The sequence below is a fragment of the Cimex lectularius genome, unplaced genomic scaffold (genome assembly GCF_000648675.2).
Source record: "Cimex lectularius strain Harlan isolate CLEC.00 unplaced genomic scaffold, Clec_2.1 scaffold2, whole genome shotgun sequence".
Lineage (NCBI taxonomy): Eukaryota > Metazoa > Arthropoda > Insecta > Hemiptera > Cimicidae > Cimex > Cimex lectularius.
This window is the reverse complement of record NW_019394219.1, coordinates 1,976,655-1,997,669: the sequence shown is the minus strand read 5'-3', so window position 1 is coordinate 1,997,669 and position 21,015 is coordinate 1,976,655. Positions and strand designations below refer to the sequence as shown.

At 36.2% G+C, this 21,015-nt stretch overlaps 2 protein-coding genes across 3 annotated transcripts; both read right to left on the bottom strand.

Annotated features, from left to right (window-relative positions):
- Positions 1 to 40: 40 nt before the first annotated feature.
- LOC106663530 (putative RNA polymerase II subunit B1 CTD phosphatase RPAP2) lies at positions 41 to 4,296 on the bottom strand. Its single transcript, XM_014388423.2, has 7 exons — positions 4,063 to 4,296; positions 3,842 to 3,956; positions 3,613 to 3,777; positions 3,429 to 3,556; positions 877 to 1,779; positions 669 to 818; positions 41 to 587 (listed from the first exon to the last, which is right to left on the bottom strand). The coding sequence occupies exons 1-7, from the start codon at positions 4,137 to 4,139 to the stop codon at positions 425 to 427; spliced, it is 1,701 nt and encodes a 566-aa protein (XP_014243909.1). The 5' UTR covers positions 4,140 to 4,296; the 3' UTR covers positions 41 to 424.
- Positions 4,297 to 6,216: 1,920 nt separating this feature from the next.
- On the bottom strand, positions 6,217 to 17,191 carry LOC106663463 (vitellogenin-2-like). Of its 2 annotated transcripts, none has more exons than XM_014388316.2 (16): positions 17,048 to 17,191; positions 15,710 to 15,733; positions 15,257 to 15,641; positions 15,031 to 15,199; positions 14,671 to 14,965; positions 14,279 to 14,576; positions 14,005 to 14,221; positions 13,693 to 13,942; positions 11,990 to 12,242; positions 11,652 to 11,934; positions 11,219 to 11,594; positions 9,248 to 9,411; positions 9,049 to 9,189; positions 8,538 to 8,991; positions 7,101 to 7,300; positions 6,217 to 7,039 (listed from the first exon to the last, which is right to left on the bottom strand). In XM_014388316.2, the coding sequence occupies exons 1-16, from the start codon at positions 17,082 to 17,084 to the stop codon at positions 6,236 to 6,238; spliced, it is 4,350 nt and encodes a 1,449-aa protein (XP_014243802.1). In that variant the 5' UTR covers positions 17,085 to 17,191; the 3' UTR covers positions 6,217 to 6,235. The 2 variants fall into 2 exon arrangements, with proteins under 2 accessions (XP_014243802.1, XP_014243803.1); XM_014388317.2 differs by having other exon boundaries at positions 9,248 to 9,408.
- Positions 17,192 to 21,015: the final 3,824 nt, after the last annotated feature.

The window sequence follows — 21,015 nt, the reverse complement described above, 5'->3', positions numbered from 1 at the left end:
AATATTAAATAAAATATTTTTAAATTTTTTTTTTGTTAAATTTTTCTCCACTGATGAAATAAATTCACATTATCCAAAATCTTTTTAATTACAGTACAACCTAACAAGACGTCTCTATTTTTGTTCGGTGAATAAAAAAGCAGGTTTTTAGGAAAGAATAGAATTACAAAATGTTAAAAATATACATTTTATAGAGCAACATCAATTGTAATGAAGGTAGTTGAGAATTTATTCGTCATAAAATAACATATTTCATAAATACATTCACTATACAAGAAACAAACCAAACAACTCTCTTAACAATAGTTGTAGTAAAACGAAGAAATGAAAAATCTAAAAAAACCTTACAAATAAAAAAAGAAAAATATTTACAATATCACAAAAGTCCAACTAATACTATTTTCATTAATAGGTAAATTGATACTTATTGGCTATTTTTAATTATCTGTTCGAGGTTGGTCATGTTTACAAGCTGACGCTCGAGGTATGTTAAATCAAGGTTGTAGGCAAGAAGAAGGTTGATTATCCTTTTCTGCGTAGTGGGTGAGATGAATGCGTAGTTCAGGTACTCGTTCTGTAATGAAAATCTGAAAAAAAATATATTTAACAAAAACATACTAAATATAATGAAAAACATTGTGCAGAAAAAATGATATATGCAATCTCACAATCTAAGAAGTATAATGCATAGGAGGTTCCATTCCGTTGGTTTCATAACGATATTGTTCGCAGTGAGGGCCAGTGTGTTTATGAATTCTTGTGTATCTTTCCTGAGGTTGAACTGGTTCAGACTTAATGCACTTTGAATGTCTGGTAAACTGGAAATTGGTGTAAAAGTTAAATTTATGCATTTTATCATGAAAAAAAACAACTTACGTTTTGTTTAGCCGATCCAATAAAATTTGTCTTCTTATTTTCATGACATTGTGCTTGTCGATTAAAGGCAGGATAGGTGGGAGGACTTCTTTACCATCATCTGTTTCCTTTTTTCCCTCGTCTTCTTCATTTTCATCAACTGGTGCAAAGGAGATTTTATCACCTTTGAAGAAATTCTTCACTTTGATTTCAATCTTTTCCGCTTCTTTTTTCAACTGGTCATAATCGGGAAGGGGCTTTGTGGGCAATTCGATTTTTGTGCCTTTTAGCTCCATTATATTCAGCTTATAACAAATTTCCCTGTACCTTTCAAATATGTAAGTGTTTTTGAGCGTCGAGTTGAAATCGTTCTCGTTAAGAGGCTCACCGAACTCAAAAAACATCTGCTTGACTTTTTCCTTGCCGAGCAGGAAGATAAGAGTATCGACTGTGACCCAGGTTGTAAAGTTTTGCTCGACTCGGATGCTTATAGGTAATGAAGGCTGTGGGTTTGGAGATGTGCTTGTAGCCCTTCTTTTCGATTTTCTGCTGTCGGAAAGTTTGTTTTTCACCTCGCTCAATGGCTTTTCCACAATGACATTACCTACAGCGCTATTTTCAGGTTTATTATTTAATTTGTCTTTTAATTTGTTATCGTTGCTTTCTTTAACTTCTTGGTCATTCAGATCTCCGAGGTCGGGCATGCTTAAACCACATGGTGCTTTATTTTCATCTTCCTTTTGGTTTTCAGAATCATACAGAACTTCACCAAAGTCGCATTTTTCAATATCTTCCGTGTCAGGTTTTGGACAGTCATCAATGTCTTGAGAAATGATTTCACTTTTGATCAAGTCGTGATGTACAGGAATGTTCACAGAACAAGGTTTGATATTTCCTAAATCTATTTCTAAACCAGAACTTCCCCTAAAAGAAAAAGAAAAGAAAGTTGACCAATTAATAAAAAAAAAAAAATCTTTACCTATATAAGAATTTTGTTATATAAATTTAAAATAATCTGTGGTTTTACATGAGTATAAATAATTAAGTATGCTATTGATAATACATCTTAGAAAAGTAAATAAACAAAAACAATAATAAAGGGCCCATTATTATCGATATACTCCTTTTAGCTTAAAAAAAATAATTAAAAATTAATAAAGACAAAGGTCGTGGGGTCCAATCCCACCTGTGATTCAAATTTTTCATTTAAAAAAAATCATATGTAATTAATTAAGTATATGTACATCTGCCCGGGGTGAGATCTTTTGACTTAAACTTTGCTTTTGAGAAGAAAAATATAGGGGCGTTGGTGGTCCAATGGTTTAGGCCTTGAAACAGAGATCATCACTGTAAGGAAAAGGTCCTGAGTTCAAATCCAGCGGCTCTGCATTCAAACCCTACATACAAATGTTTTTTCCCTCAAAATATTGGCACCCCAAGGGGTTCATATAACCTTGTAGTTAAAATACCCTCAGAAAAAAACCCTCAAATTTATTGTTTTGTTAAAGAAAACAATTTAAAAACCGATTAGCTCACTTAACATGTTGGCTCTGGAAAGGATGAAATTGAACTGATTTTTTTTTTAAATCTAAAGAACGTTAAAGGATTAATAACACCTTAAAAGTAAACAAGTCATTAATGCTGTGTTTACATTTTATGTCAATTATTAACATTATACCTAGTTATCATGTAAAATAAATAAATACAAGTGTCCGGAATTTTTTTGTCTTTGAGTGTAGTTTTTATGAAATTCTCCAACCAATAACCGCGATGGTTAGGGGCTCTCACTAATGCTCTTCCTTGATGACCACGGCTTCCAGGAAGAGGTTGTCCATCAACCTCTCACCAGTAAATTGTAAAGACAGACGAAACAAAATTAATGCAAATAAATTTCTTTTATTTCAATTTTCTTCAGCACCAAGAACAAATATTCCACCCACTACTGTTAATACATTCATCATTCCTAATCCAGTCCAATAGCTCACTCCATCAGATCTTCCAAAAAAGGGAATGTGTTCCACCCACAGAAAATATTCATAAAATACATACTATCTAAAATATATCAAAGGTGCAAAATTGTAAGAATCAGGCAACAAGTCTGTGAGTGTTTTCAACTCTGTGTCAGCAACAAAGTCCCCGATCTCAAAACCAGCCACTTGATATAGTTCGTTGATCTATTTTTTATTTTTATTTTTTACTTACTAGTGTATCCCTTGATTTACTCAAAACCTACTCAACTTATAAAAAAAAATTTTTTTATAGCGTTTTTATGACTCTTATTTGGCACGATAGCGATCCTGGGTTCGAACCCCAGCAGAGTTCTTGGCTTTTTAATTGATAAGGATATGAAAAATGTATTGAAAAGATTTTTAACACCTTGCCCACAATACCCAATGGATGGTTGGTTGTTAAGCCCTTCTGTAGACTGTACTTTACTTATTTCTTACTTTAATTTTTTTTCTGGCTATGCATTTTGCAGCTTGGCAGGGCCCTTCAATAGATTTTTTTCGGAATTTCTAATCTTACTGTTTGTTAATTATTGGTAGTTGTTTATTATTTTTAATATCGTTTACCTTTCACTATGAGGCTGTAAGAGCTTATATTCAACAAGGTCTTCACAGTCTCTGAGCCATAGAGGGCTCGTAAAAAGCTGTTCTTTCAAGTAGACCCCTGCTCGGTAACAGCTGTTGGTGCAATAGTTCTACAATACGAAAATGTTAAATCACATTTTAAAGTGTGACTAGGAGTATTTCTCACCTTTCTGTCGGTGATGTCGAACACCTTGTTCTGCTTTGTCGATATGTGATACTGTTTCAGCGGGATGTCTTTAAGGACCCTGTCACAAAGTGGGTAGCCACAGAACTTGACTATCGCCCTTTCTTCGACTGCGTCTTGGAAGTGAGACTGGTTTATGTAAATCAGCTGAAAGAGGCGTTTGACAGTTTTAACAAGTTTTGATATTACATTGGCGAAAAAAATGTTTTACATTCTCTACAAGCCAGACTTCTTCGACGTTGGGCTCTATCATCCTTTCGACTATCTGCATTGCTCTCGCGTTGCATTCTTTCTTCTTGACGACAGCTGCTCTGATCTGCTCTTTCCTGGAAATGGAAACAGGGAAAATTGTGCTTTTTATGATTTTTACGGCCTTATTCAACGACTCTATGTATGAAACGGTAATGATAAACAATATAAAAAGGGACATACGTCATATTTGCGACTTTTCGTTTCATCTCGTTAATCTTCTTCTTCTTCCTGTCAGTTTTTTTCTCAGACGGCTCCATATCTGGATATTTATTTGCCAACAAATTTGATGTTGGTTTCTGATTAATTTAACCTTAAATGTACTGGACTTTCGTCTAAATAATTGATTAATTCAATTAATTAGCAATCCATCAAACTGAAAAAAAAGCAGAAGGTAAAATTTGTTTACAACAATAAACGAACATCAAGAGAATAATTCTAAGGGGGTGAGGGCATTCACCACATGACGTCATCATCCCGCCATAATGTAAATGTATGAAAATCATAGTACATTTAAAGGGTCTCTTATACACTTAATTAAATATTTTTAAAATAGAGTTTTAGCTTTAATTATTAAAATTACCTTTTATGATACTTACTAAATCTTGTTTACATAAACAAATTGTTGATCAATAAAGCAAATTGACACTGTACCACATGACGTCATCATCCCGCCAGAATGTAAACATGTATATGAAAATCATAGTCCATTTAAAGAATCTCTTATACTTAATTAAACATTTTTAAAATAGATTTTTAGTTTTAATTATTAAAATCACAATTTATGATACTTAATAATTCTTACTTACATAAACAAAGTGTTGATCAATAAAGCGGATTGACACTGCACCTTCGAGGTTGGTTGCATCACAGGCTCCCGTTGATATGATTATTTAATATATATTATTATTGTTTTTTTAAAGGGCCATCCGACAGCTTGGTTATTTCAGCCCCGAGCGCTTGCGAAATACAACAATATACACTCAACACGCACTCACGCAAATAAATACATTCACACCTATATATTATTGTATTCATTCTATTTAGTAGTTGGGGTACTCAATATTCCTCCATCAACCTGCATACAATAACATACTAGTCTAATTAGGGTCGATGGTGTATTTTTTAGAAATATTCCGCCATATATAGTGACTGGCGATAAGTATCGAAAATTTCAGGTGTTTCAGGTGTTTATATGCAACAAAAAAGTTCCTATAAACCCCTGTCAAAATCTCGACGGTAAAGAAGTAATTTCAGATTTTTGGTGTTTTTTAATTTTTCTACTTAGGTCCACTAAATTGCTTATAAACTTCAGAATTACTGATTGTAGAAAAATCTGGTTTGTATCCCCTGAAAGAATGTTAAATTTGCTGTAAGGAAACCTATTTATATTGCAGAATCGATTAAAACATTCTGCACGAAAAATTCACAAAAAAGAAAATTGTTGAAATTTTGACGTTTTTCAAATGTTGGATTGGTAACTGTTAATCAATACAGACTCCTGGAACCTTGCAAATTCCCTCAAAAGTTCCTCATTCAATTAGCTTCCAGCCATATACCTACCTTTTTGGATTGCGCTTCTGGAAGGGCCATAAATGGAAGGCTCAAGGAAACATTCGTGGTCTTTTTTTTTAAATATACAGTTCAGATATACCTTCTATAATGTTACAACGATTCTTACGCATCTTAATTTGGACCATTCCATACACACTGAAATGAATTGGAGGTTTGTTTCACAAAATGAAAAATGGAAATAAAACGAACTAAAGGATTATGGATCAATTTACCCTCGTGCAAATGTATCTGTCCTCCAGTGAACCTAAATGGTACCCCATTGGCCATTACCAACTGGAACTTTCCACAGAATATATTGAAATACAAGACTAAAAAGACAAAAAGAAATCGACGTTTGAATTACTTGACCCTCGATCAAAATTAAGCATTGAAAACAAACTTTTAATTTACAAGACAATGAATGTGAATTATGGGGCTAAACGAAAAATCCTATTTCCGAACGTCTCCAATGTACGCAATCCAAAATTCTCAGTCTTTTATGCTTAAAATTACACTATTTTTAATGACCTTCATATCCCGTTTGTACAAGACCGAATTTTGTATAAGACAAAAACCCGTCATAAAAACCTAATCAGCATACACCAGTACAACAGCTAACAATTTCAACCCTACCAGAAAATCCTGACAGTTAAAGCGAAAGGGGGGTCCCGGGACCTTCGACTCAATCAGAGTAAGGAAATATTTATTTAATCCAATTTTTGTAGTCGTAAATAAAAAGAACAAACAAAATAAAAAAGGGTTTGGGTTAATTATAAAGAAATATTCAAATTGAAATATCCATTTATTTAGGTACGCAATCTTCTGGATACTTTATTTTTTCTCTGTAATTGGCATCTTTAGGTCCTGGATTTCCTCCTTTCTTGACCATTTCAATCCATTGCTTTCCAACCAGATTATTTTCGAAACAATGGAAGTCGACGGTTTCTTCGATTTCTCTAGTCGCTTTGCAATGCGATCTGCACCTCAATCTCGGCCTGATGCTGAAACACGCTTTACCCTGCGGTTCGACTATTCTCACAATATGACTTTTGCAAGAGCGAGTTTGATCGTGTTTTTCCCTGTTTCTGTTGATGTCGTACATCAAAGAAAGCTTATTACCGTACTCGTCGTACACAGCTCTGCTCATCTTGTCGGTCTCGGTAGTACATTGGATCTTTGAGACTTTGTCCGACATTTCTTTGACTCGTGGGTCACTGCAGTTCTGATGGAGCGTGTAGTTTGTGACGAAGTGAAGAGGATCTTTCAAAATGCACCTGTCGGTCGTCATGAAATCGTTAGAATCCTCGCCGTCGAAGTTACCGCAGATGCCTCTGATTCTGTTCCTTAGACGATTGCTCGCGTAAAGCTCAACACGAGACTCGTCGTAAATTATCTTCATCCCTGATCGCGGCCCTTCTATTTTAATGAAGCCATTGGGAGAAAGGCCGATTTTTAGAATGACGTTATCCTCATCATCCGTTAGAATATGTTCAGACTTCTCTGATAGTTTCACCTGTTTATTATTAACTTGAACGATGTAGTTGGATTTTTTATGCTTCCTGGGTTTAACTTCGATAACGTTCTCGCCGAATATGGCAACCAATTCCTGAAAATTGTCAATGTAAATGTAATAACTACATTTTTATACAAAAAAATTCTGTTTTAACCTTTCGATTGGATTCGGATTTACGGGCGGCAATGCTTATTTGCTCATTATCAGTTTGGAAATATCGGACGGAAGTACTATCTAGTCTATGTCTAGGCTTGGGGCCCGAGATAGCCAAGATTTGCCAGCAGTTTCCCATTTTATAATGGAATTGTCTGTTGTCAAATGTTGTCATCATTCTTTCATCGACTGAACACACAGCTGAAATAAAAAAGATCAAAAATAAAATCACACAAAAACCTTTTCTTTTCAATGTCTTCGGTGGAGTGAGTATATCAATTCACTGGTTCCAACCAGGGAGTTTTCGTATTCACTATGAAATTTTGACTCACGGACAGACTCAGGAAATTGTTTTTAGGTCTTTTTAGAAGTAACAAAGTAAAGGTGATATCAAGGAGCTCTCATTATTTATGACTACTTTTTACTTGCGTTCATTTTTATTTATTTAATAGACCCATGTCTCGGTTTGGGGCCTGAGATAGTCAAGATTTGCCACCAGTTTCCAATTTTATTGTTTATTACATTGTCTGTTGTCATGGGTTATTTATTCGCAAAAAAACTTACATACAGTCTTGTAGTCGGCAAAGAATATAGAAGTCAAGAAAAGGAAAAGGAAATTTTGTGTTAGGAGGGCGCAGTCACGCTTCAGTCATCAGGGAGGCTACTTGGAGGATGCGGGGTGAAATGTTTCCGACACGAACTATTGTAGGATATTTATTTAGGAAATTTCTTATAACCCTTTTTGGCTTCAAGGTCATTCAATAGGAATAGTATGATTGGATACATAGGAAGGATGTTTCGGAGGATTTTGGGTTGTAAGGATTTGATATGTTGGAGGTCGGAACGTTGGTTGAACCTCAAAGTTCGTTGCCGTCGAAATGGGCCTCAGAATGGAGAGAGGTATGAAGTATCAATCAAGTAAAGGTATCTGAATGAGTCGTGTATTTTGTAGAGTTCGTTTTGTTAGTTTGACCAACAGTCTTTTAAAAAGTCTGAAGTTGAGTGCGTGAATTCCACAGTCGTTTAGCTCAAGTGGTATCGGATTTAGCAGGTTGGAGAGGGATACTATTGATGAATATTCTTCTTATATATATTCTATTCTTCGGAGCTTGAAGCGACATGCTTACGTTTTTCATTTTCCACTGCTTGAACCAAGTTGAAGGGAGGCATAGTGGTAAAGGTAGTTTCTAAAATGTAATTCTCTAAAATGTCTGGGTGTATACTGTGTAGAGGATGTATCGTAAGAGACTTCCTTAAGTTACTCCTGCATCTGTGCGTTAGCTGGCTAATAAATGAGTCACTGATGACTTGAAAGTATTAATACGTAAAAGGGACGACTTAAGCTTTCACAGCAGCCTCCCAATACCCAATTTGCGATGTAAATTTATTGTTTATAAGTTATAAAATAATATCGGTTAATGTCAACGGATTTACGTACCAGAGGGTAACAATTTTTGGGTAAATCTCTCAATACGGCTGTATTCTGGATGTGAAACCACCAAAGGAATTAGCATTTGGCCAACCTCGATGTTTTGGAAATTGGTCGAGAAGTCGGGCGTTTCGATGGAAAAGTCAAGGTGTTTCAGATTTGGCGCGAAACTTATTCCAAAGCTGATCTTTTCCTTACTGGTGTACAGGTTGTTTTCAGATATTTTCGGATACGCTAAGTGACGGGCCAGAGAGTACGCCTTGTACACCATGTTTTTGCAACATTCAGGCACATTCTTGTGCATGACGTCGAATTCGTACTGATCTAAAATGTTTGCGTTGTTTGTTACGTTACGGCAAACTGGTTGGATGTTGTTGCCCACTTTCATGTTTTTCACGCACGCCTTCGATACCGCATGGTTTTTAAGGAATTCCAACCGTTTTGTACTCCTTTTCAAAATACCCTAGAATTAAAATTTATGTCCTTTATGATTTAAAGGTTACTGTTTTTAAAATCTTACTCTGGTTGAAATCTCTGCAAATTCTTCGTCTTGTCCGTAGCTCAACCAAGCGTTGACGAATGACGTCGGGTCGGAATTAAGAGCTTGTTCGTAATTGCTCAAAGCGACTTTTGGCATTTTAGAATCGATTTGCAACGAAACCTGAAATCAAGTCTATAAGTTTTTGTCATATTTAATTAACGAAACCATTTTAATTTACCTGGAAAGGCTTCATTTGATTAACGCCCTTTGATGAAAATTTATGAAGCCACATCATGAACCTTGAGTCTTCAGAGACCGGACTGCTTGAGTATGCACCGGTTGCCACGTAGTTGCAATATTCGTCAAATGAAAGTTCCGCATCGATAATTGTCGATTGACCTTCTGTAACATTTTTTTTTTAAATTTTGTTTTTGGGGTTGATGATGGGTGTTGGTGAACACATGTTGAATCTGTAAAGGGTCACTTACTGGGTCTTCGCTCGTGGGTTTGTTGAATTACTCAAACGCGTTTTGGGATTCAGTGAGGAACTTTCTGGCACTGTCCGAGTAGAGTTGATATTTCATTGGGAACGTCGGTCGTTTGCGGTAGGAGGCGTGGTCCTGGAGATGTCGAATATTATTTGTGCGTTGTTAGTTTTTTTATTGTTTTAATTTCGATGTTTACTTTAACCCCCAGATCTCACTACTTTTATCGAAAAAATAGCATAAACAATAACGCTAAGTAAAGGATAGCTGGACCAATCCAGGTAGATGGCTGATACCGCACGTTCTTGATCAACAGCTGATTTACCTAAATTAAGCATCATAACCACAAACACAAATAGCCCCATAATAGCCCTGGGAGCATGCAATGATACTAAGGTGAATCGGATAAACTTTAATGATAATGATTTTACTGCTATTGCGGATTATCATTTGATTAATAGTGCGGTAACTGCTGCTAAAGCCAAGAATATCAAGGTTCGGATCGGCAATATTTTTTCTACTTCTTTTGTTCTGGACGTTTGCATTTTTTGTTATGTAGTGTATTTGGCGGTGTGAGAGTGAGTTTGTTTGCAGATGCCAAGTTTTCCGTCTTTAATTGTTATTTGATTGTTGTCTAAGTTATCCAGTATATTGATTCTTCGTCGTTTTATCCGCTTTGTGTATTAATGTCATGTTTGTTTCTGTTGGGTTTGGTTCGTGATTGTGTTGTAGTGGGTGGCGTAATTTGAATTTCGTCCATCATCTCTGAACGATCTGAGATGTTCTTTGATTCGATCTCTTCCTTTCATTCCAGTCTGTCTAACGTATGTCTCCGCAATGTCATGTGATGATACACCGTTATTGTCAGAAATGATGAATGATGGAGTGAGTTCTGTGTTCACTCCTTTTGAAAAAGATAGTTCCTACTCACAGTAAGTCCGGATTTCGAGCCCTTAGCTCATCATCAAGTTGAAAGAGTTCTACAACCACGTCTCTCGACATGAATTGCAAAAGTGGATGATGATGACATAAGCTAAGCTAATAAGCTCAAAATCCGGATCGTTGCAAAACATCTTACAGTGAGTAGGAACTATCTTTTTTAAAAAGAACCGTTATTGTTTGTGTTTATTTTTAGTACTTTATTTGTGTTACTGTCGCTATTTATTGTGTTTTTAGTCCGATTTTGTTGAAGAAGTCTGAGGTATCTTTTGTGTGTGAATATGTCCATTTCTTAGTAGTTTTATGATAGGGCTTGTTTTTTATCCACTTTTTATTGCTATATTTGTTATTGCATGTAGTTCTTTGTTGTAATACTGCAACGCCCCTAGCGATAACCGATCAAATGACATTAAACCACTACTCGGACGTAGTGACAGTCAATATCTTTAAAAAGATAGTTCCTACTCACAGTAAATTATTTTAACGATCCGGATTTAGAGCTTATAACTCATCATCAGGTTGAAGGACATGGATTGCAAGATATGTCGAGAGACGTGGTTGTAGAACTCCTTCAACCTGATGATGACCTATAAGCTAGGATCTATCTTTTTAAAAAGATTGAACAACACACTCACTCCACCATTTATCATTTCTAGTGAAAGTCAGTTCCTTCCTTACTAAAGATAACGCAATGGCGAACGCGTTTGAGTAATTCAACAAATCCGCGAACGAAGGACCCAATAAATGACCTTATACCGTTCAGCGTGAATTTTATTTCAGTTTACCTGTAATTCCATCGGAAGCTTTTTTGTGCAACTGTTCAAATCGTTGTGACCTTTCGGTCGGCAATTCGAATTTACCATTTTCCGTATAGCTTTTCTTTTCTTTTTCAGACTTTTTCTTACCATCATTGACTTTCATCTTGGTGCTATAAGTTAACAGTAATTTTGCAAACTTCGTCTTTACCATTTTAGAGTTGATAGAAAGAGTCAAATTGTGATTGTCTATCGCGTCTTCGTAAGAGGGGTAGAGAAGATTCAACAACCCGTTATTTCTTTTTACAGTCGAAAATATCTTTCCGAGGTCAAAAGCTTCGTGCTGTCCTTCCATTTGTAAGTCAAAAGTGAAGCCAATCGCCTTGCTGCCGAAGGTTTGTTTAAACTGAAAAAAACCCTCATTAAAAACAAATAATTTGTGCAAAAAACAATAAGTTTTTACGTTATGGGTTTTCATAATTTGCAATATTTGTAAGTCGTCAAAGCTCCATGATCTCATATCGTGTACTTCCGTGTATGCTTTCGAACTGCACTCAAACATTTTGTTTTTATCGATAAATTCCAGCGGTCTGAATTTAGTGGCTATAGTTGTTTGTTGGAAATCAATGTCCAGGTGGGAATAAACGGGCAGGCGTGTGAATATGTTTTTTTCCACTCCTGAGATGTAGGCTTGGTGGTTGAAAGGGACGACGAAACCCAGTTTCCCATCGATTTTCGATGAGTACCTGCAAAGGGAAGACAGTGGAGGTGCGGTTTCGTCGTTCGTCGTGCGGTACTCACAGATAGTCGATTTCCAGGCTGGCGTTGATAGAAACTGGCATCAAAATTTCATTTTTCTCCCCGAACGAAAAGTCCGGATGAGCTTTCCCCATGATTTGACCGTTCAATTGGAACAAAGTCGGTTCGCTGAACGAGAAATAAAACAGCAAGCCAGTAGCTGTGGGAAAACTAAGCTGGACTTCGCGTTGATTGTACAATTTAGTAAAATTAAACTTCTTTCCTTCTCGGAAGCTGTAAGTAGAACGCTTTAATTCTAGAAAAACAAAACAAAAAATCAATATGAGACGATATAATTTTGTTTTATTTGCAGCCGATACATATTTCTACATATTATAAATGTGATCACAGTTCATTGTTTCGTAAGTATACACCACTAGCACTAATGCCAGCCCTGAACCCGGGTCCTTGAGAAACCAGTCAATGCAGCCCACCTCTGTAAGGGATTAAGGAGCAAGAAGGTCTGGAGGCCATTGTCGATTTAGGCGACATGCGAGGGGGATGGGAATGTGTCGAGGGGCTCGAGCAGTATGGTTACGATGGGTCGTGAGGTTGGTGTGACCCTTTTGAAATGGGGAACGGATCAGTTCGTCGACAAAAAGAATGTTGAGTGAGGTCATCGTCGTAGTAGTTTGTTTGAGAACTTTGTATGGTAGGACTGTGAGCTTGAATGTTGGATAGCTTGGCAAAACTCCGCAGTTCCAGTCCAGATCTCTAAGTCAGTAGAGTCTTGTAAAACGTTAGTGTTGACGGCAACAGGGATTTTGGCCCTAGAAGTCTTCGTAGTTGTTCGAGACTTCAGTTAAGTTATTCTCTCTTAAGTCTTCTATGGAATTCCATCTCATACTACTGTCTAGCAACAGTCCTAAGTATTTAACTTTAATGGAAGTCGATATCTCTTTGTGGTTGGTGTACAATGGAGGGCAATTCTGTTTTCTCAAGTGAACGTTAACTACGTTTTTCTTTATTCAGTCTTGTCTTTCTCGTTTTTCTCCAGGCTTCGATAAGCTCAAGGTATTTTTGGATGTTGGAGGTAGCTTGAATAGGATTCGAGTCAAATCGTCAAAAACCCATGATATTAGATTGTATAGGTAGGATAGCAGTACAAATGATATAAAGGATAGGACGAAGAATGCTCCCTTGTTGGACACCGGCTAGTATCTCTCTTACTCCCGGAGCTCGTAAGCGCACCATACTCTGAAGCAGCGGTCAGTTAGCAGGATAAGATAAGTCTTGGGTAAGAAGCGTTTCAGTTTATAAAGTATGCCTGGGTGCCAGACACTACATCTAGAGATAGTGTCGGTAATTCTGAATGAATCCTAGAATGATGTTTACGGAAGGAGAATTGGTGAGAGCGAATTATTTTATGAATACCTAGAATGGCGATTAATCATTCTAAAACGAGTTTTTTTGCGTTGTGGTTGGATGGAATCACTGTTTTCAGTCACGTTATCAGCCAATGATTTAACAATAAAAACAAAATGTTACACTGCTGTTTATGCTGCACTGATGTTTGGACTATTTATTTTTGCTTATTAGGCCAATTATACAACTGTCTAACTGTCGAAGAACTTTTTAGCTAGAGTGCTTAAAATATAATATAGTTATTTTGTATTACAAACTTGAAAACATTTTAAAGTGTTTTACATGAAAAATGGCTGAATTTGTTGGATCGGAACTTAACAAATTAGTGTAACCTTATTTACCATCTTGGATATTTTTAATGCTGTTGTTATCGAAAGGAAAAAACCGTCCTCCTCCTAATGTATCAATTAATAAGTTGCCCTCGACGTCTTTAGCTTGGTTCAGTTTGAAGTTGATCGCATTTGCCACTTTATCCCATGACCATTTTGTATCTTTTTCCTTTGGCGGCGAGTGAGATTTTTGAGGGTATTTGGCTATGTGATCCAAAATGAAATTAAGTAGATCATCGCTGCTTGAAGACATGAATTTTATCTAAAGGTGCAAAGAAAATCTTTGATTTTTTTAAAAATTTCGAGTTGAATTGTTTTATTTACCTGAAAATCTTTGGTTTTCAAGCCTCCCATGTTAATCTTGTGGTTATAGAAAAGTGAGCTTGGGATGACACTGTCTCGTTGTTGGATGTAGGAAACATCCGCATGATATTCCGTGTCGTACTTTTCAGATAGAAAGCTCCTTATGAAACTTTTGGAATATTGGATACCGAATTCTCTCGTCGTGAGCAGATTAAGAGCGCTCTTTGCATTCTCGGCTCTGTGAATGATATTGTTTATGAGTGTTAGCTAGGAAGTTTTTGGCGTAAACACTTACAATTTTTGAGTCCAGGGCGTGTTCAATCGAGCGGCTTCTTCGATTGCAGATTTAACAATACTGGCCACTTGGTTGTTCGGCTCATAGTTGGTGAACTCGGCCATTCTTTGGAGAATCTCTGCCGGAGGATTGGCCTTCATTATCTGTATCACCGCTGCCACCCTAATTTCCTGCGTTTCTCCAGTGTTGTGGTAGATATTGTACAACAAAGTCCTAGTCAGAGTCGGATATATTTCGGATATCTTGTCCAAAAAGGAGATAATCGTGAGCCTCTGGAAGTCGGAGAGTGAATGTTTTCCTTGATAAAAAATATCATGTGTTTGAATCAATGTTCATCAGCCTCCATTTTTCCCGAAAGATCAAAAGTGCAAGTTTTTTATATGTTATAATACCTTGGAGATATTGTTCGAAAATATTGAAGATTTCTTTATGAGCGGTGTTGCCAAGGGCCCTTATGTAAAGCTGAATGTTAGTGCTGTCTCGTTTGATTGCTGCATCCTTCAACTGGCTGGCCAAGTATGGTAGGTATTTTTCGACTATAACCTTGTCTGTGCTGGAGCTATTGCCTGGAATACCTTCGGGAGATATTTCGTTACTCATTGAATTTCTGACAAGGCTTGTAAACGAAAGGATTGCGCTGACATTGAGATACTTCTGAGACGTTACTACTTCACTTTTTGCCAGATTCTAGAACAAAATAATACACGGAATAAAAATGTTTAAACATAAGTATTGTTAAAATGTCCGCTCACGAAGAAATCGTTCATGTATTCCATAGTCGGTACAGCTATTGAGTTTGGGATGACAGAAAGGATTTCAGCTGCTTCTTCTCCTACTAGCCTTCTTTCCATAATCCAATCCGAGATGACAAGAAAAGCATGTCTGGTGCCTGCTTGTGAAACTGCATCTCTGAATATTGACCTACACATCAATGTTAATATTTACATTTTACATCGTAACTTTTTAAATCAATATTACCAGAGAAGAAAGTGTGTCTCGTAAGGCTTAGCTTCATTCTCACAAAGTTGTCGAGAGATTAGTTTCAACTGCTTGTAACTCAACGTTCTTATTATTCTCGTAGCTGCGTTAAACTTTGAAAGCGTTTTCATCCCTGTGATCGCGTTTGGCTTCGCGATTTCCGAAGCGATCTGCTTTGTTAGATCTATCACAGAAGAGATCTTTTCCCCTTCTGGCAAAGAATTGCCTTCGAAGGTATCGAAAAAGAAGAAAGACGTTATATCCGGTTTATGATCATTTTCAAACGAAGGAGAAGGAGGAAGAAAACCCTCCGTTTCCGGAATCTTTGGGCGTTCTGAATTTGTTGATCCCTCATTCTTCGCAAATTTTGAGGTATAATCAGGGACTATTAGACAACAATTTAAAAATTATTTTTAGTTTTACATTCTATTGTCAAACATAATCATAACTCACCGAATGATCCATCGCCTAAATTAACTGAAAATAAAAATTAAACTGTTTTAAAATTGAAACAAACCTAGTAAATAAATAAAAGAAAAGGAAACAAAAGAATAAGGATTATTTTATAATTTAATTTATAAAAGCCAATGTTCGTGTGTACGTTCTCGCTAATACTCTATAATTTAATAAAAATTAGAAGATATCTATTGCATCTGAAAATATACGAAAGAAGTTATTTGGTCAAGCGGACCACGAAATATAATGGATATAAAGTTAACATTTCAAAGACAAGAAAAAAATGGGGCACAGTTGGAAGAAAATAAATCATTTTTAGAATGGATTCTTCTCTTGAAGGGATTTCACAGCAAACTTGCCGTGGATATCATATGGTAATCTCCATGGTTATTGTGTGGTATCAATGGACGCTGAACAATGATGTGTTTAAAAAAGATGGTACTGTCGTATAATATTTGCCATCAACGATCAAAATTGGGCTACCCACAAAAAATGAGATTATCGGTAGGTTTGGTGTAGGAGAAAAAAATTCAAGAAAAACTTTCAGACTACGTGCTGTGTTATATTGCTAATTTTTCTGATATATTGTTTATTTTTAACTCCGTAAGCATGAAAGGTTTTTTGTTATTAAAAAATATTATTTTATATTGTAAGAAAGGGCACCAATCACTATGGCCTAATTCTTAAGTGTAAAATAGCAGATAACTAATTTTGATCATGCAATACATTCCCTAAATATCTAAATATTGTAATATTGTAGTTATGTAATAATAAATATATTTTTGGCCTTCAAAACTGGCTCGTAGGTTAGATTTTTGCGTTTGTGCAGACAATAGGTTAATTTATTGAAATTTCCAAAAATTTCAAATGAGGAGATTGATCTTCATCATAAAGGTTTTATTGTTATATATTGCCACGTGTAAGAGAAACATCAAACATAAAAATGAAATATTTCTCAGTATGTTAGTTTTAATTTACATTTTAAAACTTTGATTACCCTTAAAATCACAAAATCCTAGCTCATATAGCAGTTTTTAAAACTAATTTAATTTTATTGATGAAAATTTAATTAATTTATCTTAATATTTAAATACATTTTTGTCTATTTTATTTTTAATAATACTGTTTTTTTATATTATATAGATTATTTTGGATTACATTTGAATTGTTATAAATCAATGCTGTTAAAGTTTAAAAGGAAATGACGGGGCGTTTGTTAGGATGTTTCATTTAACCACAACGTCATTTTTCATGCTATTAGATTTAATTTTTGCCAATATCGAAAGGACAGAAACGCGAAAAATCTTGACTAAATTTATTAAAAATGGTACCCACTTGAAATAACGAAGCCAAGAACGTACAACCACTTCATGGCTGCGGCGGGACGATTAAAAATTGTTCAACCGACTGGTCATGGTATCTACACGTCCAAAGATTGAAAACTAAGATTCAGCAAAATGTGACACATGCTACCGACGTTTTGACCTAAAGGCCAAGATTTATATCACTGCAAACTCAACATGAATGATCCTCAAAATCAATCTTCTCTTATCATTCGGAACAAAATATTGACGTTTTCAATTTAAAAGTTTTAAAAATTGTGCCTTTCGAAACATGGTTTTTTGTGTATGAATCTCGTATTTTAAATATATTTTTCGTATTGATATTTAAACTGTACAAAATATTTTTTTCAATACATCGAATTTATTAAAATTATTCAAATACGACCATATATTATTTTTAAACGGGCTAATATAACAATAACAATAAATAAACTTAAGACCATTCATTAGAGTCATAATTTAGCTGAGTCACCCTCGTTACTTTTAAGACAAATTATCGATAACACTTTTGATGTAGACCTAGGAACGATTTTTGATTGATTTTTCAGTCACCAGTATTGAAAGAAGGCTATCTTTATCTCGTTTGTTAGGTCGTGACAACATTCTCGAAGTGTTTTTTTTTAAATTGTTCTCTTTTGCTTAGTGCCTCTTGATCAAGATTATTCCAGCTCTCCTTGTCATCCAGGACTTTTCCCAATATCTGTACATACTTCTTGGTCTTCAGTCTTCAAGAAGGGTAGCCAATTATCATTCTCAATTATCGCTCTGTAAGTCTAAGCTCTATTATCGGATGAACTTTCTTGCATGGTTTCCTAAAAGGCAATCAACTACTATAAACTTAATTATTTATAAAGATTTTATACTGAATATTCTGGAGAATAATTTGGAAGAATATTCCATTTATACCGACCTATCCAAAGCTTTTGACCGGTTGATAGATTTATCCTATTGGTTAAACTTAAAGCTTATGGTGTTGGGTTCTACTGGAGCACAGAAAACTATTATTAGTATTATTAAAGAGAAACTTCCAATAGGAATAAAATTTAAATAGAGAGATAGCAACATCATAATGAATGACCATCCGATTCTCATGGCTCCAAGAGACGACTTGAACAGGGTGTTTAAATTTAATCAAAAAACTTCCACATAAACTTAAGTATGATAAAAAGAATTGGAACGAAGGAAGGAAAAAAACACCTCCTTTAAGAACGGCACAATCTATTGACTGAACCCAAGAAGATATAAGTCCTGGAACCAAATACTCAGAACCCGCGGGAAAATACACCAGTATCTTACAAGCTGAGGATTACGCAATCGAGAGATGTACTCAATTAAACTTGAATAAAGAGTACAAAAACAAGAACATAGCTATCGTGTCAGATAGACAAGCATCCTTGAAAGCACTTAGGTCAAACATCATTAGTTCAAAGGTGGTGTTGAACTGCAAAACAAATTAAACATATTAGGTATGTCAAGCAAAGTCAGCCTCTGCTGGGTCCTAGGACATGTAGGAGTAGAAGGCAACGAGAAAGCGGCTTGCAAGAAAAGGGGCTGCTGTACCGCTGAGGAGACCCGAACCCTGCTGTGTCATAGAAACCCACACTATCAATGCGTACCTCAGACAGAAGGATAACAAGAAAATGAGGGAACAATGGAACTCACTCATTTTTCACAAACAATCCAAGAACCTCCTAACAAATTTCGGAAGGAAAAAAGTAATAGAATGTATTAAAGGAAGCAGAAAAACAACTGCGAATCTTAACAGGGCACTGCAAACTAAACGGACGTTTACAGAAAATTGGTATAATCCAAAACGGCACGTGCAGATTCTGCAAGGAAGCAGAGGAGACACCAACACACCTACTAACAAACTGTGGCACTACACTTGCCAGCAAGAGGAAGTGCTTTGGGTCGGACAATATGACCGTAGAATAAATTCAACCCCTGTAATCGGGCCTACTAATCAAATTCCTTGATGAATTAGGACTCACCGGTGTGCAATAGACACAGAACGTGGGGTACAACAGCTCTTAAAGGGCGCAGTATATCACACACCCCAACTGTATGTATCTACATCCACATTACACTACCGGGTTGGTTCTCGTATTTCCTGCAGGGCCGCCCTATTAAGTATGTTATCTTATTTTGTTTTTCAACCCAGGGAGTGGCTTTTTTCAGCTGCTTTAAATGACCGGCGACGCCTTGTTCAGCAAAAGCCAGTGAAGACAGAAATGCCCAGATTTCATCTTCAACTTCAGGTATTTACTGTTTAAATTATTCTTTAATGATACCTGGTCGCCAGTCTCTAAGCCTGGATGTCTCAAGATTTATAAAAGTATTTTTAACTCAGGTGATTGTGTAGTTTTACAAAATGGTGTTTCTGCCTTTTTTGATTAGTGTCCTCTTAATAATCTTAGGTTAAACTGAGACAAATGTTATAATTCATTTTTTAGAAAACAATTGGCCTAATTACATACACGTACTTTATCAATAATGAAGCGTCACAGGTCAGGACTTAGTGGTGATCTTCAACAACAACATGTACATTCGAAAACCATTATACTGATATCTCTAATAAAGCTCTTAGAAACCTAGGCTTTCTTAAAAGAATGACATCCGATTTTTCAAATCGTATGGTATGGTACAGTAAAAAAAGATACTAGGAAGCGGGGTTTGTGCTCTCCAGGCACTGCAGCCTTCTGGCTTATTGTACCTTCCTAGTTCCTTAGTTTAGCGCGATAGACTCAACCCTTCTCCTCGAAGTATCACGTTATTGACTGTCGCTGCTGCAATTTGATTCGCTAAGTTTTTCCGTACATTAGGTTAAATCTCCATTGAGCTGATGCTTCGCATTCGAAGATGACGTGGGTAGCTGTTTCCTCCTCCACATTTCATAATAGGCAAACGGGATCATCGTTGTATATGCCCATGTTGTGTAGATGTTTTCTCAGATGCCAGTGATCAGTTAATAGTCCTATCAACCGTCTGAGTCTAGCCCTCTCTCCAGTTGCAGCTGTGAATGCCAGTCTTGGTGAGGGTTGTTTCAACATAAGTTTACTCAGTCTAGTACCGCTAAAGTTTATTTACTTCTCTGTTTGTTTTATTTGGATCCATTCTGCGATGGATGATTCTGTATTTGTTTTTGTTATCCCAAGTAAAGGTTCAGGGCCTATGCATAGTCTTACAGACAGTAGTTCGGTTAGTAGTCCTACCACTCCTCTGAGTTTGGCCGTCCAATTGCAGCAGTGATTTTGCCAGTCTTGATGAGGGTTGTTTCATCATAAGTTTGCTGTGTCTAGCGGTGCTAAAGTTTATCCACTTCGCGTTTTGTTTTGTTTGGATCTATTCTGGGATGGAGGATATTTGTTTTTGTTATCCCAACTATAGATTCGGGGCCAATGTATGGTCTTGTAGATCCTCCTCTGGCTAGTCAGTCTACTTTCTCGTTACCCAAAATTCCCCTGTGCCCTGGCACCCAAGATATCATCAGGTTGTTGTGTTTCCCCAGGTTTTAGAGATGTTGGATGTATTCACTGACTAAATTTGATGTGATTCTTTTAAATGCTAATGCTTTAATGGCTGCTTGGCTATCAGATCTTATGAGGATTTTTTTCGCCAGTGTAACCTCTTTTAAGATTTTCCAGGGCACAGATATAGATGGCATGTATTTCTGGTTGAAAACCGAAGGGTCCTTCCCTAATGAGTTTGATTGATCATCTTTTGGGCTTGTACAGAAAACACCCGATCCGGTTCCTTCGTTTGTTTTAGAGCCGTCTGTATACCGTATCATTGTATCTGATGCTCTCCTGTGTTCTTCCTCTCCTTTATAGTCCGTTGAAGCTTTATCGTCGGTCGGCAGTCCCCATTTTTAAGAATGGGTGTACCATTTTGTTGATTATGGATGTATGCCCGAATTGTTTAGTTCCTATCCAATTCAATTGTTTTTGGAGCCAAAGTGAG